Source organism: Pseudorca crassidens, chromosome 11 (genome assembly GCF_039906515.1).
Source record: "Pseudorca crassidens isolate mPseCra1 chromosome 11, mPseCra1.hap1, whole genome shotgun sequence".
NCBI classification, from domain to species: Eukaryota; Metazoa; Chordata; class Mammalia; order Artiodactyla; family Delphinidae; genus Pseudorca; species Pseudorca crassidens.
The window spans coordinates 103,298,701-103,314,068 of record NC_090306.1 but is presented as its reverse complement, the minus strand read 5'-3'; the positions used below and the strand labels follow the sequence as shown (position 1 = coordinate 103,314,068).

Genomic DNA, 15,368 nt, shown 5'->3' with positions numbered 1-15,368 from the left:
AGGGATGCAAAAGACACACCAAGGAAATACTAACCATAAGGAAGATGGAATGGCTATATTAGTATCAGAGGAACTGGAATCCAGCACAGGGGATATAACCAGAAATAGAGGAATATTTCATAACAATAAGCATTTAAATTCATCAAGAAAACATAATCATCCTACATGTGTGTGTATCTAATAACCAAGATTCAAACAACATGAAGCAAAACCTGACAAAACTAAATGAAGAGACAAATTAACCATTAGGGCTGGAAACGCCGGAAGTCCTCACTCAGCAATTGACAGGAACAGCAGACAGAAAATCAGTAAGGATACAGAAGACAGGAGAAACACTACCTATCAACCAACATGACCTAACTGATACTTACAGAAACTTCCCCCAGCAAAGCAGAAGACACATTCTTCTCAAGGACGCATGAAACATTCATCAAGATAGACTACGTGACACATCTCAAGACACGTATCAATTAGTTTAATTACCAATTTTAGGAATTGAAGACATCACTTTAGTTCTTATAGACATTAAAAGAATTAGGGAATATTGCAAACAACAATATGTCAATAAATTAGACAATTGTTTAAAATGACCAAATTCTTTAAAATACACAAATTATCAAAACTGACAAGAAAAGAAATAGAAAATCTGGAGCCCTACCCAGAGGAGAAATCGAATTTGTACTTAAAACTTTCCCACAAAGAAAGTTCCAGGCCAAGATGGCTTCACTGTTGAATTCCATCAAGTATTTAAGAAAAACACAATACCGATCTTGCACAAACTCTTTCAGAAATCACAGGAGCATTTTATGAAATCACCATTTCCCTAATGCCAGAACAGAAAAAGAGAATACATGGAAGAAAAGAAAATGGAAGACAATACTGCCATCCCTCAGTATACAAAGGGGGTTGGTTCCAGGAGCCCCCATGGATACCAAAATCCACAGATGCTCAAGTCGCATAGTCAGCCCTCTGTATCTGCAGTGCTATATCTGTGGATTCAGCAAACCCTGGATCATGTAGTACTACCCGTATTTAATTGAGGGGGAAAAAAAAAAAGCACGTGTAAGTGGACCTGCACAGTTCAAACCTGTGTTGTTCAAGGGTCAGTTGTATTCCTCGTGAACAGAGATGTAAAACTCTTTTAAAATATATTACATACAATACAATAAAATAAAATATCAAAGAGAATCCTGAAACATATAAAAAGACTAACATCTCACGACAAAGTGGGACTTATCTCAGGAATGCAAGCTGGCTTAACATTAAAAGTTAATCAATGTCCTTCAGTACATGAACAGAGTAAGTCAGAAAAATCATATGAGCATCTATCTCAACAAAGAAAAGGCATTTGGCAAAATACTGATTCATAATTATTTAAAAGTCTCAGCAAACTATGATCTGTCTTCCAGCTCTTCTTCCACCAAGTCTTACAAATTCTATCCTCAATCTCTTCGTCCTTTATATACTGGTATTCCTCAAATGTAAAGAAAAAGACCTACCAAAATAAGGCAGAATGTTTATTAAAAATACAGACTCCTTGTCTGTGGAATTTGCACTGTCAAAACCACCCTGGTAAAGGGCATCTATGAAAAGTCAACAGCTAACATCAAAGTTAATGGTGAGCGCCTAAATGTTTCACCCTCTCCACCAATACCTGGAAAGAGGTAGAAATGTCTGCTCTCATCACTTCCGTTCAACATTGTACTTGAGGTCCTTGACAATGCAAAAAGGCAAGAAGAGGAAATAAAAGCCACACATATTACACAGAAAGAAGTAAAATTCTGTTCATTTGTAGGTGACATGATTGTGCACACAGAAAATCCTAAGGCATCTACCCAAAAGCTCCTAAAACTAACAAGTGAATTTAGCAAGATTACAAGAAACAAGGTGTGGCATATATTTTCCACAACAACCTCTCTTATCCCATATATTCTTTTATGATGTGACCAGGGCACTCCTGCATCAAGAGATGGAGTCTAATCTCCCTCTCTTTAAAGTAGGCTTATGACTCCTTCACCCAAAAGAGTAGAGTGGAAGTGATATTATGCGACTTCTGAGGTTCAGTCATGAAAAAGTGCAACTTACACCTTGCTTTCCGGAAGTCTAACTGGGAGCCTGAACCATTATGTCAGAAGTCTGACTTTCCTAAGGCCACCGTGCCGTGAGGACGTTAAGCCACATGGAGAGGCCATGCGTGGGCAGCTCAGTCTACAGTCTCAGTCGTAGAGTCGTCCAAGCCCAGGCGCCACACACTTAAAAGGGTGAGACTGCAGATGACTCCAGTCCCTAGGCATCAACTTGTGCCAGCTTTCAAGCCGTCTCACCGAGGCGCCAGACACCGTGGTGCACAGACAGAGGTTCGTGGTGTGTCCTGACTGAAATCCTGACCAACAGGATCTGTGAGAGTGATAAAACAGTTGTTCTAAGTCAGGAAGTTTTGGAGTAATTTGTTATACAACAATAGGAACTGGAAAACTGTCAGTTTACAAAACTCAATTGTATTTGTACAAAACTATCAGTAAAAAACAAAAAAACAAAATTTACCAAGAAAGCTATACCATTTAAAGGAGCATCAAAAAAAAAAATCTAGAAACAAATTTAACAAAAGATGAGCAAAACCCATACACTGAAAACTACAAAATGTTTATTAGGGTAAGTTAAAGAACATTTAAATAAATTTAAAACTATACCATGCTTACGGACTAGAATAAATTAACACTGTTAATACTGTTAATTCTGGGACAACTGACACATAGATTCAAAATATAATTCCATTCTAAATCCCAGGCCGTAAGGCTTTTTTGGTAGGAAATGGCTAACGATAAACTTTATATAAAAATGCAAAGGACCGGGCTTCCCTGGTGGTGCAGTGGTTGAGAGTCCGCCTGCTGATGCAGGGGACGCGGGTTCGTGCCCCGGTCTGGGAAGATCCCACATGCCCCGGAGCGGCTGGGCCCGTGAGCCATGGCCGCTGAGCCTGCGCGTCCGGAGCCTGTGCTCCGCAACGGGAGAAGCCACAAGAGTGAGAGGCCTGCGTACCGCAAAAAAAAAAAAAAAAAAAATGCAAAGGACCAAAAATACTCAATATTTTTTTGTAAAAAAGAACACACTTGGAGGACTTTACCGAACTCCAAGAAATGCTACAGTAGTGAAGACAGTGCGTACTGGCATAACAACCCATTAATAGATTAATGGAACATGATAGAGTGTCCAGAAATAGACACACATGTATACGGTCATTTGATTTTCAGAAAAGGCGCCAAAGCAATCTACTCTGGAAACATAAACTGTCTTCAGCAAATGGTGCCGTGTTAACCACGAAATGTATATGTGCCTTCCTCACATACAGAAAAATTATGTCAAGCGAGATGACAGACCTAAAAGTAAAAACTAAAATTATAGTTTCTAGAAGAAAAACATAGGAGAATACCCTGGCATGCTGGGCGCAGGAAAAGGCTTTTTGGTTAGGACACAGACAACCGTTACCACAAAAAATAATAAATTAGAATTCAACAAAATTAAAATTTTCTGCTCAGCAGAAGACTTTTTTTTTTTTGGTGGTACGCGGGCCTCTCACTGCTGTGGCCTCTCCCGTTGCGGAGCAACAGGCTCCGGACGCGCAGGCTCAGGGGCCATGGCTCACGGGCCCAGCCGCTCCGCGGCATGTGGGATCTTCCCGGACCGGGGCACGAACCCGTGTCCCCTGCATCGGCAGGCGGACTCTCAACCACTGCGCCACCAGGGAAGCCCCAGAAGACATTTTTAAAAAGTAAATTGAGGGACTTCCTTGGTGGCGCAGTGGTTGAGAGTCCATCTGCCAACACAGGGGACGCATGTTCTAGCCCTTGTCTGGGAAGATCCCACATGCCACGGAGCAACTAAGGCCATGCGCCACAACTACTGAGCCTACGCTCTAGAGCCCGCAAGCCACAACTACTAAGCCCACGTGCCACAACTACTGAAGCCCACACACCTAGAGCCCGTGCTCCACAACAAGAGAAGCCACCGCAACGAGAAGCCTGCGCACAGCAACGCGTTGAAGACCCAACGCAGCCAAAAATAAATAAATAAATAAATAGGTTTTTTTTTTAAGTGTATAATGACAAGCCACAAACTTGGGACAAAATATTCTCGTTCCCTCTCTCGATATGGATACAGATATAGATATATAGACACCGTACGGTCAGGCCACTCAAGATGGCTGTTCTCTTGCTCTCTGTACGTCCCTGCTGGACCAGCGCCTGCTTCACCTACACCTGCTCATGTGACTGACCTTCCTTCATACTTGCCCCAGGCCCCAGCTAGTGACTGTTCTTATCAAAGGGGCCATGGAGGGGGCGTGCCTCTCTGCTGGTTTCCCTGGTAACTGAGAAGCCCACCTGAGGTCAATTCCCCCTAAAGCTGGCAACGTCCCCTCCCCCCAGGAGTGAAGACAGCCGCCACGTCCTGCCCACTGCCTGCCGCACGTGGTGAGGCACTGCTCCAGGAGCTAAGCTCCCCCATCCATTAAAGCGTGGATGTCTCTGTTGCTGACCCCAGGCTCTTTCTTCACTCTTAAAGCTGGGCAAGTACAGGCCTTGCAAGCCTGTGGAGTGAAGCCCAACAATATAGATACATAGATACACATGCACGCACGCGCATGCGCACACACACACACACACACACACGACTGCTAACCAGCAGAAATAAAAACAGGGCCGTGCAACGCCAGTGAGGATGTGCGGCAGCCAGACCTTAGTGCTGATGGGTTTATGAAACAGCGCAACCAATTCGGAGAAAAGATCTGGAGGTTTTCCATAAAAACTAAGTATAGCCCTATGCCACTACCCAGCAAGTCCACTCCTAAGTACTGACCCAAGAGACAGAAACACACGTCAACGAGAGGACGACTACACGAGTGCTCACGGAAACTTCACCCCTCACAGCCGAAGACTGGAAACAGCCCTGGCTTCCACCAACTGGAGGATGTTTAAACAGCTGTGATAGATTCACACGATGGAGCACCGCTTTGTAATTAGAAGGAATGAACGACTCACCCAGGCAACAACATGGATTTCACTGTTTTCAATGCTACTGTAAATTGATTTTTTTAATCTTCATTTTTACACTGGCGCACAATAACTCACTCTTAATGAATCTTCTGCTTCAGCCCAGTAACCCACACATTCTTGTCTACTTAATAAACGTTTCTAAAATGTTGCCAAGAGTCCTCACTGTTATCGACTGGAGCTCTAACATCACAGCTCTGAAGACGCTTCCACCCCGCGCGCGACGCCTCTGGATGTGAGACAGGAACGTGCCGCGCGGAGCGGGCGCTCCGGCCCCTCGCTGCCCACCCGCGGGCCGGGCACGGGGTCTGGCTCTGCGCTCTCCTCCTGCTGCTCCGCTGCCCCTTCCAGCTGGAGACTCCTGATGTGTCAAGGCCACGTAAGCATCCTCTCCACCACCTTCCCAAGCGACGCACCGGCCCTCTGTTCTCTGGAGTTCGGTTGAGAGGCGGCAACAGATCGAGGTTCTGGGTCCTTCTGAGGATCCTGGGCCACCTTCTGAGCGTGCCTCGGGCCGCTCTCCTTTTCGGAGCAGAACCTTCTCCAAGGGCTCCCTGTGCAGGCTCTGGTTCCCTGTGATACGTCGTCCCTTTTCTCCCCCGGGCTAACTCACAGCAGCTGTATTTGAGGGACCACCCTGCCCCCCGCAAGACAGTGTCCCCTCCAACCCCCAGTCACAGGTCTGGTCATTCCGGGCCTTTCTCTGCCAGACACTACACCACCACGTTTCCGGCCTTTTCTCTGGCAAGTTCCAAGATAATATCATCACTTTCCCCAATATTCCCATCCCTTCCACGCCAGCAACCAGTTCTTAGAATTGAGTAATTCTTCCCCAAGGAAAGAAAATGTACATGACTGATTATAAAAGGCAACAGTCCTTTTCTACTCAAAGAGGCTGTCCTGCTAAGTAATGAATCTGAGAGTAATAGTATGACTGCAGGGCAGGCAAGTATGGAAGCCGTAACTCAAGAGGTGAGAGCTCCCCGACAACCCTGGCGTCGTGTCGTTAGTGAAATGAGAAGGCTGGCAAAGGCCCAAGAATAATCCCCGAGAAGCCAGAGAAGGGCTCGCCCACCTGGACTGGGACCTGGGCCTGCCCTGCCCCGGCGCCGCAGCAGAGGCCTTCAAGCAGCTTCCTCCCTCAGAAAGCACACGGGCACTCTCCTCCTCGGCCCCAAGGCCCAGGTCCTGCTGGCCTGTCGCAAGGCGGTCCTCTGTAAAGAAGCAGCCCAGCAGCTGCACTGGCTCACACGGCCTTTGGTGACCTAACCAAAAAGCACCTCCAAAGGCGGCATTAGAAAGACACGATCCGTGAAACCACTGGAAGAAATAACAGCCCACCACATTTTTTTTTGGCCACGCTGCGTGGCTTGTGGGATCTCAGTTCCCCGACCAGGGATTGAACCCAGGCCACAGCAGTGAAAGCGCTGAGTCCTAACCACTGGACCGCCAGGGAATTCCCCCACCAAATTATTTTTAAAAATTAAATCTCTGGGGCTTCCCTGGTGGCGCAGTGGTTGAGAGTCCGCCTGCCGATGCAGGGGACACGGGTTCATGCCCCGGTCCAGGAAGATCCCACATGCCGCGGAGCGGCTGGGCCCGTGAGTCATGGCCGCTGAGCCTGCGCGTCCGGAGCCTGTGCTCCGCAACGGGAGAGGCCACAACGGTGAGAGGCCCGCGTACCGCAAAAGAAAAAAAAAAAAAAATTAAATCTCTGGCTGGACTCCTCACGGCGTACCTGAGGACAATCGACCTCATTATGAGACCCGAGTGTGGCTCTATCCCGCCAATGAGACGGGAAAGCCCACGTCAGGGCCCTCCACCTCACGTTCCCAGTGGCCCCACTGGGAACATGCAGTCAACTCACGATGCCCAGGATCCAAGGAGCAGGACACGGGCAGAAAGACCCACTGTGTCAGGATCCCAAGTCCAGGGCACAGCTCCCCCAGCCCCAGGGCCAGCCAGTTCACTCGCGGCGCACTTCCTCCGTCTTGTACTTTTCCTCTTGTGAGCTCACCCTGGGGGCCCCTCCATGAGAGCATCTCTCCCTGCGGGGCTGCAGCTCCCACGGTGCTCAGCCAGCCGCTGGGCTCCCTGGGACCCTGAGGTCCAAACTGCGTTCATAATGATACTGAGGCATCATCTACCTCTGTCGCCGTGTTGCCATTTGCTGTCATGCTACGGAAGTGGTGGCAAATAGAAGTGCTGGCTCGCGGCACAGACCAAGGCCGCGCCCACAACCGCACTCAATGCCACACACTCGTGGGTTAAGAAGAGGCAGTTTCACTGAAGGATGTCCTGGGTGACACAGGAAAGTTCCTAATCTTATGATTAGTATTGGGTTAAATCTTGACCCTTGATAAACATCTTTTCAGTGTTCTATGGCAAAAATGGGAAGCACGGGTAAAGCTCTGGAGACGTGCACCCAGAAACATTGATTTCTTCCAGAAAAGCAATTTTTGGTGCAATTCTCTGAGCTGAGAGCAGAACTGGATACATTTTCCAAGAGAAAACGTACTTGAAAGAATGACGAACAGGCAAATTGGTTATTCAAACTTGGGTATCTGGCAGACCTTTTCTCAAAAATGAACAAAGTTACCCTGTCACCTCAAGGGAACCAATTCACAGTGTTTGCTGCCAATAATAATGTTTGCACCTTTAAGCCCAAATCTGAATTTTAGAGAACTTTTCTCCACCACTCTGGGCTTGACAGTTCCTTATGAGACGGTGGTAACACTAACAAAGGTGATTTTTTGATACTGTATGATGAGACGCACCAATGTTTAGAAGATCTGCATACCTCGGGCATCCAGGATTTTCCAGTGACCAGTGTCTGATGTGACAGAACCATGCGTGTGTAAAAGGTCTATTCCAAGTGCAAGACAGGTCAATGGATTTTACTGTGACTGAGCACAAAACGTCCACTGATAGGACTCCACATTCACACTGCATGACCTTTAAGAAACTACCATCTGTTCGGCTGTGGTCCAGTATGAAAGGGAAAACATATTACAACAGGTTGACTGGAGAAACACACAGGAGAATTCAGCTGTCTTCTGTCAAGGCACGTAAAGTAAAACCATGTCTTTCTTCTCACTAAACATTTTTGTTTGGGAAAATATTCATTTATCATAAAAATATGTTATTTGTAATAGCGTACAATGGGTTTATGACACCTGGTCCATGTTTCCTCTTGATTTTAAGTCAGTTCATACCCTCACACTTATCCAAACCACAATGGCGAGAGTACTTGCGCACACTGAAAAGTCCCCCACGGAGCTCGCATGGGGTCACGGGGGATGGCCTCACCTAAGGGAATTACAGAAGAGCCCCCCCAAACTCCCCGGATGCTGGTAATGGGCATCGCTGAACGCTTGCTCACGTGAGGATCTCGTGGAATCAGTCGTGAGCATGTGACAGAAAGACAGACGGCTGCCGTTGGCCTGGCGTGCGTGGTAATCTCACACACACACACACACACACACACACACACACACACGCCAGAGAAGCATTATGCCTTCCACGCAGCACCCCTGTCAAGAAACCATTTCATCAGACAACGAATCTCAGGTGAAAAATGAAAAGCCAGTATCGGCTTCATTGTACAGCTGATTTTATTTACAAGTAGAAGCCGGATAATCTTGTATTTAAATAGTAGAAGTTCCACCGCTCGTGAGCAGAAAAGTGGCATCTGAAATTTATAAGAAGTTTCAGATTATGATTCAATCTCCTTTCCAAGGAGGAAAAGAGTCTTAAGTTTTGGGAGAAAGACTGAAAACTATGAAAACATTAGCAGAGTAGAGAAATGATGAATTGATGCTGGGGCCAAAATCTGTCGCCAGCAGGCACATTTTTCTTTACAAGATACAAAATCAGTCAGGAGGAGTTCTGATGGGCTCTCAGATACAAGCTTTCTATTGTTCAACTCCAGAAAGGGCTTCTGCTTTCTCTTTGTCAATTCCTAAGTTATCAAGGGGAATGGGAACCCACACAGTTTGCTTCAACAGAATCGTCCTAGCTGATTTATTCAAATTAAATCTCAGGGCCTCACTCAGCCTTTAGATGACATCATAGAAAAACCTTGCTTGGGCCATTTCCATCCAATCAAGCAGCTTAGCTGAGGCCTCTCCAGTGGGCGGCATCAGGAACGCCTGCTATGACGACAGCTCAGGAAAAGCCAAAGCTGGTGGGAAATGCCTGTGGCGAGTGCATCCGCAACACCAGTCCTCTCTCTTCAGGTGGAAGGGCCTTCCTTACCTGGGACAAAGGGATCCTGGCAGAACCCAAGGCCCCCGCACAGCGTCCATCCTGTGGCGGCCATCTTTGGACCGTCCTCCAGTGAGTGACCGGAACGAACCTCAGACCAAAACCCTGCCCCAGGCTCTTCCTCTCCTCTGTTGGCAAATTCACGGTCCCCTCCAGGTCCCACTCTGCCCCGCATGCGTGTCGTCGGAGCGTGGTTTATGCCTTGTGCCGCAGCGCTCACACCTCTCCCCTTCACCCCACGGTGAGCCGGGGAGCTCGGCCCTAAATCCCTTCTCCCGCCCCAGAGTGGGTGCAGCCCCGGCCCCAGGCAAGCGTCTGGCAAAGCTGTGTGGGCACCAGACAAGCCTAAAATGGCCCACAGCTGGCTCGAGGGCCGTCTACCTACCGCGGCCACTTCCCGCCACACGCAAGGCTCCAGCCCATCTTCCTGCTCTTGACCTGCCAACGTCCTCCTCCCCGGGCACTGTGTGTGAGTTTCCCGCTGATTTAGGGGAATGGATGATTCCATAAAACCATCCCAGGCCCCAGAAGACTCCGGCTTTCCAGGGAGAATCCCAGCCAGGGGCCCAGCTGACACCAGGTCCAGCAGAAGCCCCAGCCATGGGGGGCAGGATGCCCTCCAGCTCATGCTTCCCTCTGGGACCCGGCAGCGTCACTTGTCCTTGAGCGCTGAGATCCCTGACCCGAGGCGGGCGGGGATGGTGGGGCTGGCCGCTGACGGCCCGGTGTCACGGAGGCGGAGCCAAGGCCTTTAAGTCTGACGCCCTTTAAGAGGCGGGTTCCTCTGAACACAGTTCACGCAGACAGTGAAACGGCTCCTCAATGACGCCCCGCGCTGGGGGGCAGGACCACAGTCACCGGCGGCCGAGTGGGGCGGGGTGGGGGGTGGGGGCGGGGGGGGGTGGAATACCCGCGGGGATCGGACTCTGCAGGGGGGGCCTGGTCCCTCCAAGCCCTGCGCTGTGCCCTCCAATCGGCTCCAGAGGCACGTGTGCGCCCGCAGACACACAGTCACTCTGAGGAGTATGAACTCCGCCAGAGGGACGCCACGGGGGGACGCTGCCTCCGGGGGCTCACCTGGATGCCGTCCAGCAGCCGGCTCATGCACCAGTACGTGTCGGCCTCCACGTTGCGCAGCGCGTCCGCAGGCACGCAGGAGACGTCAGCGGTGTCCACGTCCTCCTCATCTGTGCCGCGGGGCAGGGGAAAGACAGGGAGCCGTCAGCCCACGGGGTGAACGAGGATGTGCGCTCGGCCGGCAGGACCCGCCTCCCCACCCCCGCCCGTTCTCCTCGCTCTAGCTAGATGACTTGGCATCTCCCACCTCATCGCTTAATGGTTCTCAATTTTAATACCTAATTAGTTGCAGATAATTCATATTCTGAATCCTCTCCGACTAATTAACATAATTAACATATTGTAAATCATTGCTTCTCGGGCATTTCACACCCTAATAAGAGAGGACCTAAAATATCAATTTATTACTTATTCCTCACTGAGGTCTGAACGCTCTTTGCTAAGATTTCTAAAATTCTGCTTCTCGTATATTCACATATTAATTCAGTAACAAGCCCTCTAAAAACCCGTTTCCAAGGTTAGAGTTCCCAAAACCACACTGCGTAAATACTTCTACGCTATGAGCAAACACCAAGAAAGCAAAAACACAGATGTGTTTGAAAGAAAGAATAGGCAATGGTGCTCTAAATAATTTCCTCCTCCAAGCAGAAAAAATCTAATGAGAAAGCATAACTTACAAGCTTTAAAATGCAAAACAGATGCCTAATTGAAATGGCTTATCAGACATTTGAAGAAATTAACTTTAGATCCTTATAAAAACTGCTATCATCCAGCATAACACTCATAAATTTTTTTTTAAATTGTGCATCCTATTCTTTTAATTTTATTTACTTTTGTTGTGTTTTGCTAATGTGCATGGTAACTTTGCAAGGAAAATGTTCTTCAAGAAAAGAAACATTTCAGCCCAGAATATATTTAGAAAGTTTTAAGTGGGTAAAAATGACAATAATCATAATAATGATAACTGCTAACATTTACTGAGTGGTTATTAGATGCCAGGCACTCTTCTTCATGTTTTAAACACATTAACTCTATTACGGCCACCATTGCACCCCTTGGGAAATGGGGTACAGAGAAACAACGAGCCGGCCCGGTGGCAGCCTGGTAAGGAGTGGGGTCAGGGTGTGGACCCGCCATCCGTCCCGGAGCCCGGACTCGTAACTGCTCCCACAGAGCAGGCCAGCCCTCCGCACCTGTGCACACCTCACACCCGGGCTTCGATCGCTTCCCCAGCAGCAGCCCGACACGGCCTGACTCCCACCAGGTGCTGGGCTGGGAGAGCCGCCTGTGAACACCCTCCCACTCCGTCCTCTGTTCACAGCGGAAATCGGAAAGTAAAACAGGGAGGGTCCTTCCAGGCCAGCACTCCGTGGGGAAACCAACCAGCTGGGGCCTCCACGGGGGGCTCAGGAGCCCAGACAGGAGGCCACGGCCCCGGACACACATCCAACCGGGCACAGCCTCGCGGCCGTGTAGACCACAGAGCAGATCCAACTTCTAATGACCGCGTCTCCCTGGAAGCACGTCTGTCCTTCTGTGCAAAGGAAAACAGCACTCTTACCTCCCTTCCTTCATCTGCTCCCCCTCATTCACTCAACGAGTTTTTTGTTGGTTTGGTTCGGTTTGGAGGGTTATTTTATTGAGATATAATGCACGTACCGTAAAGCTCACCCCTTTAAAGTGTACCACTCAGTGGGCTCGTATATTCACAGGGTTGGGTAACCATCACCACAATCTAATTCCAGAACATTTTCATCGCCCCAGACAAACCCTGACCTCATTAGCAGTCACTCCCCATTCCCCCTGCCCCTCCCAGCCCCCAGTAGCCACCAGGCTGCGTCCTGCCCCCATGGATGTGCCTGTGTGGACATCTCACCTCAGTGGAATCACAGGACACGTGGCGTTTCGTGTCTGGCTTCTCTCACTGAGCACGATGTTGCCAAGGGTCACCGTGTCGTAGCCTGTGACCGTGCTTCCCTCCTTTCTATGGTATAATAACTTTCCACCGTATGGACGGGCCACACTGTGTTTATGCCCCGCCCCTCAGTGGTCACTGGGTCATCCCCACGTCGAGGCAAAGTGACGAGAGGCAGCAGGCCCTCCCTGTGTCCCTAAACTCCGGACCCTTGGGCACAGAGACGAGGAGAAACAAACGCCCCCAAGAAGCTGGTGGGTTAAAGGGGAAAACAACTTAAAAATGGAAAACGGAAACATTTAGGTACCAGACAGTCACCGGGTGATGGGGGAAGGGTGGGTTACTCGGACCCAGGCTGTGCGCTCAGTCAAGGCCCTGGCAGGCAGACCCAGGCGGCCCTGTCCCCTTCCCTGTGACATGGGACTGGCATGAAGAGTGCACCGGGGCCAGCCCTGAGCTCCCCTCTGCCCGAGTGCGCCCGTGAACCTGCACCAGCCCAGCTGCCCCCCTCCGGGGCTGGGGCCCTCCCTCCTGCACTGGGCACCGCTCTGCCCGCCGGGCTGGCCCAGCAAGGCGCCCGGCCTCGGGACTCTGCAGTCCCAGGAGGCTCCCTATGCCCACACGCCCTGAGCACACCCTGGGATGAGGCCCACCTGATTCTGCACATGGCCTGGCTCCGGAATTTCTCGTGGCAGCCGAGGCGGGAGGTGTCATCACCACCAGTTCACAGATGGGGTTCACTGCCCTGCGCTGTAAGGGCTGCCCTGCACCGGGTCCCACCCGTCACGACACCCTTCCTGCTGCAAGATCAAGTTCGCAGACAGGAGTGCAAGTCACCTCGTCGGGGCGGAGACCTGCTCGCTGGGAAACTCGATTCAGCGTCCCCCCAAACTAGCGCAGAGCTGGATTTATTTTCCGTTCTCAGGGGACCGCGCTGACAATAATCAGACGGCTCCTCTGGAGGTCTTCCGTCCACGTACCCTCTTTCAAGGGCCTTCAAAGCACTGAGATACTTCCTCAGCTATAAGAAAAGGCAAGCGGGGGACTAAAGCCCTCCCCAGACCTCAGGCTCCTGTCCTGGGTCACAAGCAGCGGGGCTGCCTCAGCCCGGGTCCGCGGGGTGTGGGCAGGAGCCTGGGTGACTTTTCTTCATCTGTTTAGCTGGCTTATTATTTTATCCCAGGAAATATCGGTGTCATTTCTCACAACGGGCCATTTGGTACTCTTGGATGTAATGAAGGAATGGCATTTAACTCAGACAGCCCCTATGCTAATCTGTCTTGGAAAAGCCGAGAGAATCGGAATGACCCTTATTGTCAGAATGAGATAACGACCCCCCGTATTATTTTAGGGGAGCACAGAGAGCAGTGCAGTCAGAGCCAAGGGATGGGCCCAGGAGCGCCCCTGGCGGGGGCACAGGAAATGCGACACTGCTGGTTCCGGGTGGGCTCAGCTGGACCTAACCACGAACAAAAGAGCAGGTGCGGTACAGGCTCGGTCTGGTAGAGGCTAAGCTACTCACCCCCCAGAGAGTCCACACCACGGGGCAGGGACGAGCTCTCGGGGTCAAGACCATCTGACCCCAAGGGTGCACACCTGCCACCAGAGCTCACTCACTGCCTGGGACAGCCTGGGGGTCAGGGTGGGGGCGACCAGGAGGGGAGGAAACCCAAACACGGAGCCGCCCCACTCTGCACAGGCCCAAGGAGTCTGGGCTTCAGGCCGGCGGCCACGGAGCCCACGCCAGGCAGGACTCAGTGACAGTGGAGAGGCTGGAAGAAAGGCCGTCAGCCAAGACCAATGAGAGAGACCCACGTAAGTGAGGCTTCCTGGGCCATCCCAGGGTTCAAAGGAAGAAACGACCCAAAGGGAAAAAATGATCAATTGACAGGTACAGGAGAGCAGACAGGCCCAGGCCAGCAGCAGACGGAGCCGAGGCCTAAGTAACAACGTGGCTGTGGCTGTGGCTCTGGGACCTGGGGGGTTGGGCCATTCTGACACAACCCGAGAAGATGCTCCACGCGGGAGGGGGGCGCAGCACAGGCCCCCAGGGCAGGGGCAGGGCCCACACAGCCTCCCCACTCCCCACCCTGCAGGGCTGGGAGCAGGACCGCTGGGGACTCACCAGGGCAACATGTAAACGTCCCTTAAAATAACGGAATGTAAACCAAACTGTTTCGTCAAAAACAGACTAGATTCTCTGTCTTGCATTTATCTTCTAATCACAAACAAGCAGTAACGCTGGCATGAGTCACACTGCACCCAGCCCTCCTCCCCACGCTATCCACGACACTCCCTTCAGGGGCCAGGCCCTGTACCCCGGGGACACCACGTTGAGGAAGGTGACCCCAGAGAGCCCTCAGAGTGCCAGGGAGGACGACAAGGCTAACCCAAGGGGCGCCTGGGTGAGGCAGAAAAGGCGCTGACCGCCACAGCCCTGGGCAGTAGATCAGGAGTCCCAAGTGGACCACAACCAAATATAAAGGCACAGGACGTAAAAGCAGACATTTAACTAAAAAGAATCTCACTTGTCTTCTTAGATCATAGAAAACCTTTAGGGGATGATTTAAATAAATCCTTTGAAAACGCTGTCCTGCCATATGCTTGTTTAAAAAGCAATTTGTAAAACAATCCCATCTTTACCCACAACTCCATTTATATGGAAAACTCCACCGCTGCACGTCTGTGTAGACGTGCACACGGAGAACACTGCTCAGAGGGACGCCACGGAGAACCGGGGATGCCCGTGACTGATGGGGTAGGAAACTATCACGCTTTATTCTCTACGGAAGGGTACAGGGTAAAAAGAGAACATCCATTTTCACAATGCAGTTATTTTAGCAATAGGGGAAAAAATGTTGGTTAAGCCATTGGGATAGTTTAACTAAAGTCTGTCTTTTCCACAGGTAGATAACCCTAGAGAAAAAGTGCCCAATGGTGGTGGTACTGTAAATGGTTTGAGAAGCTCACAGGGTGTTTGGGGGTCGGAGTGATTAGAGTGAGGGGACCCGCTGGCATTCAGTGGGTGGGGCCAGTGCTAGCCAGCCTCTGCCAGACTGGGC

General features: G+C 50.4%; 1 protein-coding gene across 2 annotated transcripts in view; it reads right to left on the bottom strand.

The window, feature by feature from the left end:
• Positions 1-15,368, bottom strand: part of TBC1D22A (TBC1 domain family member 22A) — a 311,485-nt gene that overhangs the window by 119,254 nt on the left and 176,863 nt on the right. For both annotated transcript variants that reach the window (XM_067698424.1, XM_067698423.1), the window contains exon 9: positions 10,392-10,501. In XM_067698424.1, coding sequence (XP_067554525.1) covers positions 10,392-10,501 — 110 coding nt within the window. The remainder of the gene's footprint in view (positions 1-10,391; positions 10,502-15,368) is intronic.